At 47.5% G+C, this 12,632-nt stretch overlaps 1 protein-coding gene across 2 annotated transcripts; it reads right to left on the reverse strand.

The window, feature by feature from the left end:
- Positions 1 to 1,306: 1,306 nt before the first annotated feature.
- Positions 1,307 to 12,119, reverse strand: HEYL (hes related family bHLH transcription factor with YRPW motif like). 2 transcript variants are annotated; one of them, XM_067533819.1, is made up of 5 exons: positions 12,015 to 12,119; positions 7,918 to 7,984; positions 7,003 to 7,086; positions 6,463 to 6,544; positions 1,307 to 4,933 (listed from the first exon to the last, which is right to left on the reverse strand). In XM_067533819.1, exons 1-5 carry the CDS (start codon positions 12,092 to 12,094, stop codon positions 4,257 to 4,259), a joined length of 990 nt encoding a protein of 329 aa, XP_067389920.1. In that variant the 5' UTR covers positions 12,095 to 12,119; the 3' UTR covers positions 1,307 to 4,256. The 2 variants fall into 2 exon arrangements, with proteins under 2 accessions (XP_067389920.1, XP_067389919.1); XM_067533818.1 differs by lacking the exon at positions 12,015 to 12,119 and having other exon boundaries at positions 7,918 to 8,147.
- Between the last annotated feature and the right edge of the window lie 513 nt (positions 12,120 to 12,632).

Raw genomic sequence — 12,632 nt, forward strand, 5'->3', positions numbered from 1 at the left:
TCCCAGCTGAGCAGCCATGTGTCCCACACCTCACAAGCTCATTGGATTCTGGTGACATCTGGGAATAGGTAGGAAAGCCTAACACGGTGTTGTTATTGTTTGTGTCCTTTCTGCTGGCACTATGTTCACTCCGTGGTCTGTGCACTGCCCACCTGCCAACTCTGGATCAGAACACGGCCATCCTGCAATTTCTATTTGAAATACTCAGCCCAGAGTGCTTTATGGGTTTAGTGCTCCTGATTAAACTTTCTTGAAACGCTGAAGTTTTAAATGGCCCAGACATCCTCAAAGCACTAGTGCCTCTGTGCAGCACTGGTGTTGGCAGGTGGGAAACCATTCTGAAAGCCAGCTCCCTGTGCTTGAGTGGATTAAGATTATTCTAGACCTATCTTAATTAAAACTTTGTGCCCCCTTCCACGGAGTTGGAGTCACGTGAATCCCACATGCTGATTCCTTACACCTGCAGGTTAGATCACAAAGTGCATTGACACTTGGGAGTGGGAGGGGGCACCCAACGCCCATCTTCTGCTTTCAGTGCCAAAAACAGTCAGTCAAATGGATCGCACTGCTCTGGCTGCTTCCAGACACTTGGCTGCATCTGGGTCCCCTCTCACTATGGGGCCTGAATCCCAGAAAGCTTTCTCTGTCTGCACTTCTTCAGGCCGTCAGAGGTGGCCGGAGCATAGGTTTCTGATTATGTTCTTTTAATATTCTTTATTCTCTGAGTATGTGCCTAATGATGGCAGGTCAGTGCAAGACCCTTCGCCCTGTGCTCTTCCAAAGTCACTCATTTGTCATGATTCTGAAAAGTAATTCATTATGTACTAGCACTGCACACTATGGTAAGTGGCAGGCTATTGTTTAATACCAGTTTTCAGTTGGATGCTGAACAAGGAGGGTCACATTTCATCAGTGGTGGTCGTAGATTCCTGCACCACTGAGCCTGGGATAGGATTTCTCATTAATTTTACCATTTACCATGGCTTTACCATTAGGGGGCAGACCTGGATCATATTGCTTAACTTCAGAATGAGCTTTACTAATTATCCCATTGACCGGTTTAGTCTGGTGAAGGGTTTTATGGAGCAGAGAACTCTGGATGCCTTGGTCGGGCAAGAATCATCAGCAATGGCAGCTATAAAGTATCAGTTTGTACACTTGTTTGGAAGTCTCATAGGCTTATTGCTCATAAACCGTTTTGAAAACAAGAGTCTAAACGTGTCCAATATTAAAAATGCTGCATGCTGACAGGATTGGGGCACCCCTGGCAAAACAGACTATGACACAACTGCACATTTCACAACTGTGGGGTTTAGAAGACTTTATTTGACACCTTTTGCTGGATGCCTGACAGCTCGTGAGGTTAACAGCTCTGCACCATGCAAAGTGAGGTGAGGCTGCTTACCACAAGTACTACGCACAGACTAGCTCCAGGAACAAGCAATCCACGGGGAACTTCTCTGAACAGGAATATTTCATCTCTGATTGACTCTGCCACCTCAGGAAATGAGTGAGGACAAAGTAGCGGGGGGCATTTCTGTGTATTAAGAGCAATCCGGAGGGACTCACTTCCAAAAAAAAGTCTGTCTAACCCATACACATTTAACACATGTATGTCAGATACACAGCTGTTTGGGTACTGCTACAATACACAGCTGGCCACTTGCTTAACCTGTGGGGTGGCGAGGGTCTGTTACATTAAAAAGTCTGTTACACTACTCACTGTTCCTCCTTTCAGTCCTTTGCCCTTCTTCCATGGCACAGCACCGCTGACCCAGGCAAGGGGCACATTGATGTCATTAGAGGGTATTCGACTGGACCAATGCCAGCTTCTGCATGTATCCAAGAAAATAAAAGCACACTTCAGGGAAGAGGGGTCTTGCTTCGATTTGAGGGGGGCAGTTTACTGACTTCTCTTATGTAATATGGTATAATCTCCCCTACATATCACGTTATATAAAATAATAATGCCAAGAGAAGTGCAGTATGGCTGATAGACAGCCTGTGGCTAGGGTGACCAGATGTCGATTGGGGAGGAACAGTTCTAGTCTCCCAACCCCTTCTATGGAAACAGGTCCTGGTTTTCATAGACACCATGGCCATCTGGTCACCAGATCATACCAGCTGCCCTTCTTATGCTTCTGTTTTGTATAAGCAGCACTTCCTGCACCCATTCAGGCAGCTTCTGAGTACCTTCTTACTACTGCCACTTCTCATCTGATTGCAGCAGGAATAGAATAATAATAATATCTAGCTCTAATATAGTGCTTTTCATCTGTCCCTATTTCACAGGTGGTGAAACTGAGGCAAAGAGAAGTTAAATGACTTGCCCAAGGTCATATAGCAGGCCAGTGGAAGAGCTGGGAATAGAACTCATACCGAGTGAGTTTAAGTTCACTCCCCTAGCCTCTGAACCACACTGTCTCAAAACTGCTACACTTAAGAAGAATTGAAGCGGGAGCTGAGTAGCTTGAGAACACCAAATAGCTGTTCCTCACTGCCCTAGAGAGGTAGGGCTTGAAAGGCGAGTCAGAGGTACAGAGTGAGTAGAGGACAAAGAATAATCCTCATCCTCGGCGGTTATACAGGAACACCATGAGAGAAGACAAAGGCAGAGAAAGCTTTCAGGAGACAGAGGACAAGAATACAGGGGCTGATCAAAAGCCCATTGAAGTCAGTGGAAAGATGCCATTGACTTCAATGGGTTTGGGATCCGGTCCACGAAAAGAACACTGTGATAAAGAAACAAGTGGAACTGGGCCTGGAGGAATAGGCTAGAACATTTCATTAAGGGTCTGGGAGTAGGTGAAAACAAAGGAGGGCCTTGGGAAAATGAAGTTTTCTCCCACTCCTCTCTTTACGGTAACGGCTTTTCATGTGGGGAGGGAGGATTGATGGCTGAAGAAGGGAAGAGAGAAGGAAGAGATCCTTCTACCTCTTATTTCAGCTGCTGAGCCCTCCCCTCCATGACAAGTGTCACTTTGGAAATCTGCTCCCTTACCTGTAACGCTTCCCTGGATGAGCAAGGTCTGTCTCTCTCCTATACATCAGAATTCTCTGCATAGGGAATCCCAGACAGAAGCTGGCTAAAGTGTCTGATACTCATCCTGAAATCATACTGATAACAGCACTGATCTAAGCACAGCATCAGGCAAGTGTTTACATGAATCAAGTACACTAGTGACACTGGGAAAGGCCCTGGTTTTGGGTAAAGGACGAGCCATGGGAAATGAAAATGTGGACTGCACATAGTACTGGGGTCTTAAGTGCAGGAAGTCCTGTGTTGGGATAATTCCATGCAGCCCGAATTCATATTGGATGTCACAGTATGTCAGTTCAGACAGAGATTGGGAACTGACTGTTGAGTTTTCATCCAAGTCAACCCTCAGGGTGATGTGTTTTGAATGAGCTTGTTATGCACAATGTCAAACTCTCCCTTTTTAGAGATCAACAAAACAGGTTTGGCAAACAGAGAGAAGCCCCCCCACTGTACTGACCGTTCATGGCAACCCTGACGTGGTTGGGTTCAGTTGTCGAAGGACAGTTTGTGTGTGTGTGTGTGTGTGTGGTGGGTTGTCTCTGCTACTCCCCGACACTTCTCACCTCATTTATACCATGACAAACAACATACTGAAGCTGGGAGCCGGGAAGTCAGTGTTAGAAAATCAAGGTGGGGGAGGGAATATTTTTTTATTGGACCAACTTCTGTTGGTGTGAGAGACACGCTTTTGAGCTATCCAGAGCTCTTCTGAAGAGAAGAAGTTGGTCCAATAAAAGATAATACCTCATCTGCCCAGTCTTGCTAATCCCCTGGGACCTACATGACTATGACAACACTGCATACAAGAGTTAGACAGCATCATGGCTTGGGAGCTCTGAAAATCAGTGCCAGGTTTACATTTTCCAAACTGCAACATTCAGCTCTACCAGGGGCCCGTGCTGGAGAAGGGAAAGGTCTGAATTCGGATTTGTGTATAAACCTCATCCATAACCTTTAGTGGAGCTGTACACAGACAAATACATTCAATGCAATACAAAATCTGCAAACCTGAAATGGAAAAGAGAGACAGTGTGATGGGGAAGGAGGGAAGATGATGTGAGGAATAAAAAGGATGACAAGGTGAGGAGAGGGTCCTTTGTCGATCCTTTATTTCGGCAAAGCAGGAAATAAGCCTGTTCATCTGAGCATGCTTTCTGAACTCTGAACTGTGGTTGCTGCTGATTTTTGTCTCCATGAAGATTTCATCAGGGAAGGATCAGAAAGCCCCAATTTCAGTAGCCCAGGAGTGGCAGAGTCTGGAAGTCGCACCCCTGATACCTGGTCCCTGGGGAGAAGCATTCAAAGCAGGAGGAGTTGTGTAAGCAGGTGGTACGGGAACTCCAGCAGAGGTGGAAGAGAGCAGGAATGTTGCAATCTGGCTGCTCCTGGATGTTGCATCTCTCAAGGCATCGCTTGGTGATGGCACACTGGATGTGGCGCCTGGGGTTGCTGATGTCACTGTGGGTCTAACCCTGCGGGACGAAGAGGCCATTCTACTGGACAGGAAGTTTCGGCGGGCTGGCATGATGGCATTAGGAATTCGGCGAACAGGCGCTCTTCTCATGGTGGGCCTTGGATAGGCCAGGGAGGAAGCAGCCAAGACAGCTAGGCCAGGGACAGCCTCCCTCCTGGGAATTAGTACTTGGTTGGCAGGTACTGTGGAGTTGTAGAGGAATGACCAGGGCCACATCTGAAAGGGCAGAAGGGAAGTGGCCATGGGCGAAGGCTCCATTTCAGCAACGTAATTATTCAGGTGGGAGATGAGTCGTAGCCGGATAGGATCAGCACCGTTTTGTCCCTCAAGGATACCAAGGTATCTGACAACTTCAGTGAGGCATTCACGGAAGCCGATACTCCTGTAATCCACAGCCAGGGCTCGGGCATCTAAGAACCCTGTGAAAAAAAGACGTGTGGCATCATGTCTACCAAAAGCACAGGCACGTGCTCTGATTTCACTACTCACTTTAATATAATAGTGTATTTAACCTCAGGAATTTGCTGCCTTTTGATATTATTGAAGCAAATAGCCAAGTAAGCTTCAAAAAAGAATCTGACATTTATATGAATAAAACTAGCACTTGCAGGCACTCTAGCTAGGATTAAATTATCAGAGCCTTCAATGTTCTTAGATCAGGGCATAAGCTGATCACCAGCTGGGGTCCGGAAGAAATTTCCCTTGGAATCTGTCACTGGCCACTACTGCAGGCAATATTCTGGACTAGATGGGTCTCTTCTTGTATGGCCATATGTGCAGGAGTGGATCATCCATTGTTCTAACAGGACAGCAGGTTGTGTGGTTTCTCCTTCTCAAAGGACAGCTTAATGGCCCCTCCCAGTGTTTAGCGACAACTGTTTGACTCGGTTCCTCATATTTTATTTTAACAGACATCCAACTGAAGGATATGAGACAGCCTCAGAACCAAGACTATTGGATCTAGAAGGTCCAAAGCCTTGGATTGCGGAGATGATCAATGAGGCACAATAAACCTACCAATTGTTCCTCAGATCTCTTTCCTTCTGGAGCTTCCCAAGAGAGTGGGGATACGCCAGAGAATGCAACCAGCTCGGATAAAATATTGTACCGCTGCATGTTTTGGGGAACCTGTTGACCACCTGTTTCAGCGTTGTAGTGTAGCCAAGGTGAGTATTTAAACAATGTTCCTAGACAATGAAGCAGCTCTGCTAACGTCCACGGTCTGGTCTCATCTACACAGTGAGACAGAATTTTGTTTTAACCGAGTCAGAGGGTTATTGTGTTGAAACTGGGATGCCTACCAAGGTCACTGGGCCAGTGGAGAATGGGACCTTTGCTGTTTTCTAAGTGTTGTGGAGGACGGGTAGCCTCTTATGTTTTAGGAACCACTAGACAAAAAGAAAGTTTGTATGCAGAGTCACTAACCAGACTCCAGACAGTGCCAGGAAACATATCCCGATTTGCTGTGGAGGAGGCAGACTTTTTTGGGAAGCAAGGTTCATTTGCGAGCATGACCAAGTGTGTACTCTTGCCTGGGCAGATTTCAGTGGCAATAGCAATGCTGCCGCTGTTCGGGGAGTTGGCTGCCTTTTCTGTGGTTACACAAGGCAGACCATATGACATACCTCAGACTGCCAAGGCCTAAATGTGAGACCCTGACCCATATGCCGGACCACAAATAGTAGCACAAGACGTGTAAAGCCACCCCATGGGAGAGCCACTCCCATTCAAAAGCAAACACCGATATTTTCTGTAACCTTGGTTTTAATGATTTCTGGAGTAAATAATGGACAATAACAGTGGGATGCTGCTCCCTGAGTCAAGGGAGAATTTTCCTCCCCTCAAAGCGAAATATTGTCTCCCTTAGGGCCAGTGGGAGTTTCACTGTTGCTTTCAATGCAGCCGGGATTTCACCCTCAGTACACACATTTATAGAAGAAGTTCTCACCTGTTCCTCCAGTGGCATGAAGCATTTTTAAATGGTCCACTGTCATTTGCAGGATCTCTGCCTTCTCCAGCTTGGAGGAGCCCTGTGTATTGAAAGCAAGGAGGAGCAGAGAAAGACAGACCATCAAACCACCATTTTAAAATCTAGGATCCCGTCTCATTAAAAGAGTCTTCATCAAGTGGGCCCAAACTTTCCTGAGATTCAGAAGTGATCAGATGAACAGATTCAGAGTTTGGATTTACACTCATCTCGAATCAAGTGATTACGGGTTTTCTATCCAAGCACTGCCCAAGCCAAACTCTACTCAGCTAATGAGAGCTAATTAAATTAATGCCTAATGTGGAATGGCTGAAAAAGCAAGATGCCTCCCAACCATTGAACCACAACTTAGCTTTGGGCTGCCTGGAGATAATTTACTCTGCTGATACTAGTCCTCTGTGTATGTTTGTTCATAAGCACCATAAGATCTTTCCTTTCATTGCCTTTCTGAAAATGATAAACCCCTGGGGAAAATGGTCACGTCTAACATTCTGCACGTACCTGTTTCTCAAAGGCAGTGGGGACTAAGCGCCTCAGTTCAGACAGGCTGCTGTTAATACGGTCACGGCGCCGCTTCTCAATGATCTACAAAAGAATTCCACTTAGAGGAGCGTAGCTGGGCCCCATAGGCCATAATCAGTTTTACATTTACACCTTCCGTCTAGGAATCTCAAATTCTTTAACGAGCATTCGTTAATGGAGTCTCAATATCCCCATTACTATCTACAATTTTAGATAGGTACTTTTAATCAAATGAAATAAATCAGTGTTACGGATGGAGAAACTGAGGCAGAGAGAGATTAAATGACTTGCCCGACAGTACTTGTGGTGGGATCCCAACCCCTATAAGCCAGATAAAAGGACCAGAGCAGCATTAATAAGCCTATAAGCTCCAGTTGCAATTGAGGAGGATTTCCCCAGTGAAGGCAGGGTGGAGGACAGCTGTAGGGTTGCCTTCAGAGGACCCAATTACAAGGGACATGCTAGAGATAGGGCAGCATCATGCAGCCCTATGGAGATTCCAGCCAGTGCTGTGGTCCACAGGGCCGCTCAGGGAGGATGTTGTGATTTAGACAGGCCACCAAAGCTCTCTAAGTTATGCCTGGGGCCTCTCCAGGTCCCAGAACAGCCCATCCCTGGTGCTGGAGAGCCCAGGATCCTCTTTCCTAATCAATTCTAATACTACTTCTCCCTTGGGATATTGGAGCTCACCCTCATTATCAACAACAGAGATCCATGAGACAGAAGGGTTGCTTCACAGCTTAAAACAGCACATTTCTTTGGCGAAATATAGCTTACTCGGTAATGAGCATTGAAAACCTTACAGCATTCACATGTCCTCAATCTGTGCATGCCGCCACCACCACTGATGGGCACCATATGGCTGTTAGATTTTGAAACATAACTGCTACTCACCCCTCTCCGCTTCTTCCTGGCTTGTATCTGAGATGTTGTGGTGGGAGAAATGGCCCTGGATACTTGACTGTATAGAGAAAAAAAAGGGGGGAGTTGGGATACTGTGTATTTGTAACCACGCACACAGACACACACTTTACACCCACTCACCACATGCGATTTCCCACAGGAAATGGAGTTTAGAGAGTCTAGTACCATTTTAAGCACAGTCTACTTAGAGCTAAGTAAAGGGGGAACTGGGCAGGACTTACGTCTCCCCTCCCCAAAATGCCCATCAGATTGTGAGAGATTTCCGGCAGGCTGTTCTGCGAATGGGCACATCTTGTCTTTTGGTATCAAAATAGACAGCATCTTCCGGAGGTGTTGAAAAAGTCAAGATTTGCGCTTTAGATCCCTGGGTTTTCTCCGTTGATGGGAATTTCAGATCTCTCGTATGAACCTGCAGCCCTTTATACAGTCATTGTGATAATACATCCCAGCACCCACAATTCCCACTGAAGGAAAGAGGAGTTAGCGCATTCATGCCTCAGGATCAGGCCTGGTGACAGCATTATGTGGTCTAACAGGGCTCTCCTGGATCATGTAATTATTTCCCTGAGAAAAACATTTCTTGCAGCTGCATGTTTGCTTCTCCTCTGACAGACAAAAGGTTATCCCTGATTCTATAGGACAGTATCTGGTTACACAGAACAGAGCTGAAAGGTAAATTTTTAAACCAGACAAAACCAGTTGCTCCCCAGAATGAGAGGGACTGGAGCACCAAAGTGGTGCTGGTGCCATGCTCAGCTGTGAGGGAAGAGGTGGGTGGGAAATGCCATATGTTACATGACTCATCAGTGATCACTGCCTGCCAACAGACAGTCAGTCCCTGAAGGTGCTGTTGTTCTGTCCTCCTCAACCGGATGTCACCGGCTGCAGTGTGGAGGCTCAGGAAAAAGAGGGCTACAATGGGAAAAACTGGGGGAGAATTCTCTTCAAACCCTTCAGCTGCTGAGACCCAAAGGTGAGACAAAAGACCCAAAGTAATGGGGCAGGAAGCACAATACGAGGGGAGGTCAAATCTTTAGTATAACCAACATTTTCGTCATCTCAGTGTCTCAGTTCTGCTTTTCGGATGTTTAATGCAGGATAATAAAAGCAGAAGAACAGCAGCTTTGCATGGGACATAAATACGTGTAGATTTCAAAGGAAGGCTATCCTTATAGTAACAGACAATTGGCAGATGGGGGACGTCACCTCATGGGTGCGGACCCCATGTTTATGTTTGACCGAGCAGCTACAAATGTCCTCTGCTTGGATGACCTCTCGTGGTCCTTGGGAGCTAGGGCTGACTTTTCTCTCAAGTGCAGCTCCTCCAGCTCCTGAAACTGACCAACTGGCTGGCCTGTTTCTGCCTCTTGAGAAATTTGAAGCAAAGCTAAAAACTAAACACAGTTTATAACATTCTCCAGTCCAGGTGTCCCGAGGGACCTGAAGAACAAATAAGAAATATAAATCTGGAAAGGGGTTTGTGTTCACTCCATCAAAGCGCAATATTTTTCAGTTTGACAGAGCATTTTAATAGCAGAGCTTATTAAATGCGTCTCTGTAGGCAGAGTGTATTCTACACAGCAGGCCAGACCCTAGAATAAACAGGTCCATTAAAAGTACATTTTGTGAGGCACAAGGTGAGGGGTTTCCTGAAGTTGTTTCATATTATAAGTCTTATTCTTCTTCCTCTTCCATATGGCAAGAGAGGTGATCAGCAATGTTCAGATAACCAAGTCCAGATTAGTGAGCCGGGGGCAAGACGACAACCTTCATGTGTTGCTCCGGTTATGTGTTATTGATTAACACAATGAATGTCATAATTGATTTGTTGATCTCCCTGTATGATTAGCAATGTTTCACATAAATCACACACAATGACAAACTCTTACACTGAGTACCCTCCCATATACCCCGTGTACTTGTAGTCTTTCCATGTCTGCTGTGTTTGTTTTCTCTGTGTGTATACTGTGTGTGCATGCATGGTGTGAGGATGTACCTGGAGAGTATGTGCATGTTCTCACAGCAGGGAGTATTTATTACTATTATTTGTATTGTTGCACGTGGTGTTGTATATGGTATAGGGATGTGATTTGATGTGCCGTATGGGGTGTGGTGTATGTACCCAACAGAACTCACGAACAGAGAGTTTGAATACAAGGAAACTCCATATGTAGACAAGTAGAAAGCCCCATATTGTTTGAATGCATTGTACTTTGCAAATTGCAATTCCAGACACTGGATTGATAGATCTGGCTTACTTCAAAAGGGTTTTCCATTTGTCTGATAAATATGAAGAATTTAAGGAGATTTGGTCTAAGTTTGTGGAGGATTATGATTCAGATGTTTCTTGTTGCCTGGCTTTGTCATTGGTAATATTGTTCCGTTGGCTGTTCAATAAAGAAAAATATTTGTTTTCACGTCTCTACCAACTTTCACCCGAGGATCTCTGCACTTTACCAACATTAGTTCATTAAGTTTCACAACACCTGCAGCTTATCCCCAAAATCACCCAGCAAATCAGCGATGGAGTTGGGAATCATATTTACTGTCCCATATTCCAAGCTCTAGACAACACTCCCTATTTGGAAGTGTCTCTCTTTGCCTGTTATGTTTCTTACATTAGTACATGACTTAGGTTGTGAACTCTTCAGGGCAGGGACTGTCTTTTCATTATGGGTTCCACTACACACTGTTATGTCCGTCAGTGTGTTGTAAACTAGAATGTGGTATTGTGCCGTATAGATCTGTGATGTGTTATATGACGTGTGTTGGGAGGGTGGATTATATACAGATACTCTCACAAGTTATGCGACTGGTGTATGTGTGTGTGCTCTGTATTTGTAGAATAGTGTATTGCGTGTTGGGTAAATTGTACTTCGTTGCCTGTAAGGTGCAATATAACACTGATTGCTAATATCAGCAAGTACTAATGTTGTAGGGCCTAATTCTGTGAGCTCCTGGGCATATAGCATGCAGAAGCACCTAGCAAGAGATGCTCACAGAGTGAGCCCACTAGTTATTTCTATATCAAGTAGCAAAGGGATAATTTCTATGGGTGCCCTGGGGAGATATTAGGCTGTATAAATGAGTGTTCAAAAGCAGCCAATGTAGAGTAGAGAGAAGAAAACAAGAGTTTTTCACACATTCCTACTCTGTCTGCATCGGCACTGCCTGTGCATGTTGGCAAATGGATGACACAGCATGGGAACACAGTCCTTTGAGGAACAGCAGCAAGACTCCTTTAAAGTAGAGAACTGCAGTCCTCAGGGACCTTGCAAAGAATTAAAATGCACTGTAGAGGGGGAAATTGCCCCTGGCCAGCTCCTTTCCTTCCAGTCTTACTAATCGGCACAATCCTCAAGCCTGACGGTGGTTTGCAATGAGGAGCCCAGAAGCTGAGACTCGGCTAACTAAACGGGTAATGTCCATGGCGAAAGTTATTTTTTAGTTTGTACAGTGTACAAAAAATTGTACTCGGGGAACCCGCATAACCTTCCCCATTTAATAAAGGGCAAATGAACCTTGGCCTACCAGGACAGTGGGTGCATTCTGACCCCACCCGCAACGTTGCTAGCACTAAACAAACGGGCTCATCCAAATTGCTGTGGGAGGTTTCAGATAAACAGCGTGGCAGGTGATCAAGGCAGCTGCCAGGTAGTGCACAGCTCTCTCTTGGGGACATGGACGCTCCAGTTAAAGAAGGTGAGATTACTCCCTTCCTTAGCTAAGGTGTGGGGGGCGGGGGGGGAAGCCAGTTGCATAAGCCTTAGTTTGGCATTTCCTCCCAGGCTGGCAGTGTAAGAGCCCTGGGGGTGAGCGTCTGTCCCTGGCTTGAGATGATTAACCCTTGTCCGTAGCATTTTCCAGCCCCAGGGCACGGGGCAGGCAGCGATCCGCACAGTCCCCACCCTGGCAGCTCTGGGACCAGCCCCGAGGGGTGCTGCCGGTGCCTGGCTCTGAGTTCCCGTCTCTGGAGCCGCTGGCTCCTAAACCCCCTTCCCCAGCGAGCCCCGAACCCCAGGCACTGCCCCGCCCAGGCGCTGCCCCGCCGGCGGGCGCCTCCTCACCTGTATTCCTCCTCTCTGCCCACGTCGATGGGCCCGTCCGACTCGGAGCCCGACGAGCTGTCCTCGCACAGTCTCTTCATCCTGGGGGGGGGGGGGGGGACGGACGGACAAACAGCCTCCTCCGCACGTGGGGCGATCGGGGTAGAGTCTGTCCCGCACCCTCCCAGTCCCCGCACGTGTCTGGGTGCTAGGCGCTGTCCCACCCCGGCCGGGCGCGGAGCGTGGCTCGGTCAATCCTGCTCCGGTGCCCCGCTCCCCTTCCCTCTGCAGGAAGAGACGGGCCGAGGGGCTGGGCAGGGCAGGGCAGCTCGCCCCCCGGTGCCTGCGGCCAAGGGCAGCTCCTCCGCCCGCTCCCTCCGGCAAGCCGCGCCTCTAGCTTCCCAGCAGGTCCGTAAGCTCCCGGCGCGGCGCGGCGCGGCCCGGCGGGGTAGGCAGTGACCGAGCCCCGCTCCCTGGAGTGACGGATTAAGGCGGCTGCTCCGGCTTTCCCAGGTTCCCACTCCCCGCCCCTCCGTCCCCCCCGCTCCGGCTGGGTGAGATCCCAAGTCTTCCTGTAAAAGGAACCGTCTGTGTGAACGCTCTCCAATTCCGCCCCCCTCCCCGCCTCGGGGATTGGTC

This window comes from Emydura macquarii, unplaced genomic scaffold (assembly GCF_026122565.2).
Source record: "Emydura macquarii macquarii isolate MOO-44397 ecotype Brisbane River unplaced genomic scaffold, CSIRO-AGI_Emac_v2 contig_3348, whole genome shotgun sequence".
Lineage (NCBI taxonomy): Eukaryota > Metazoa > Chordata > Testudines > Chelidae > Emydura > Emydura macquarii.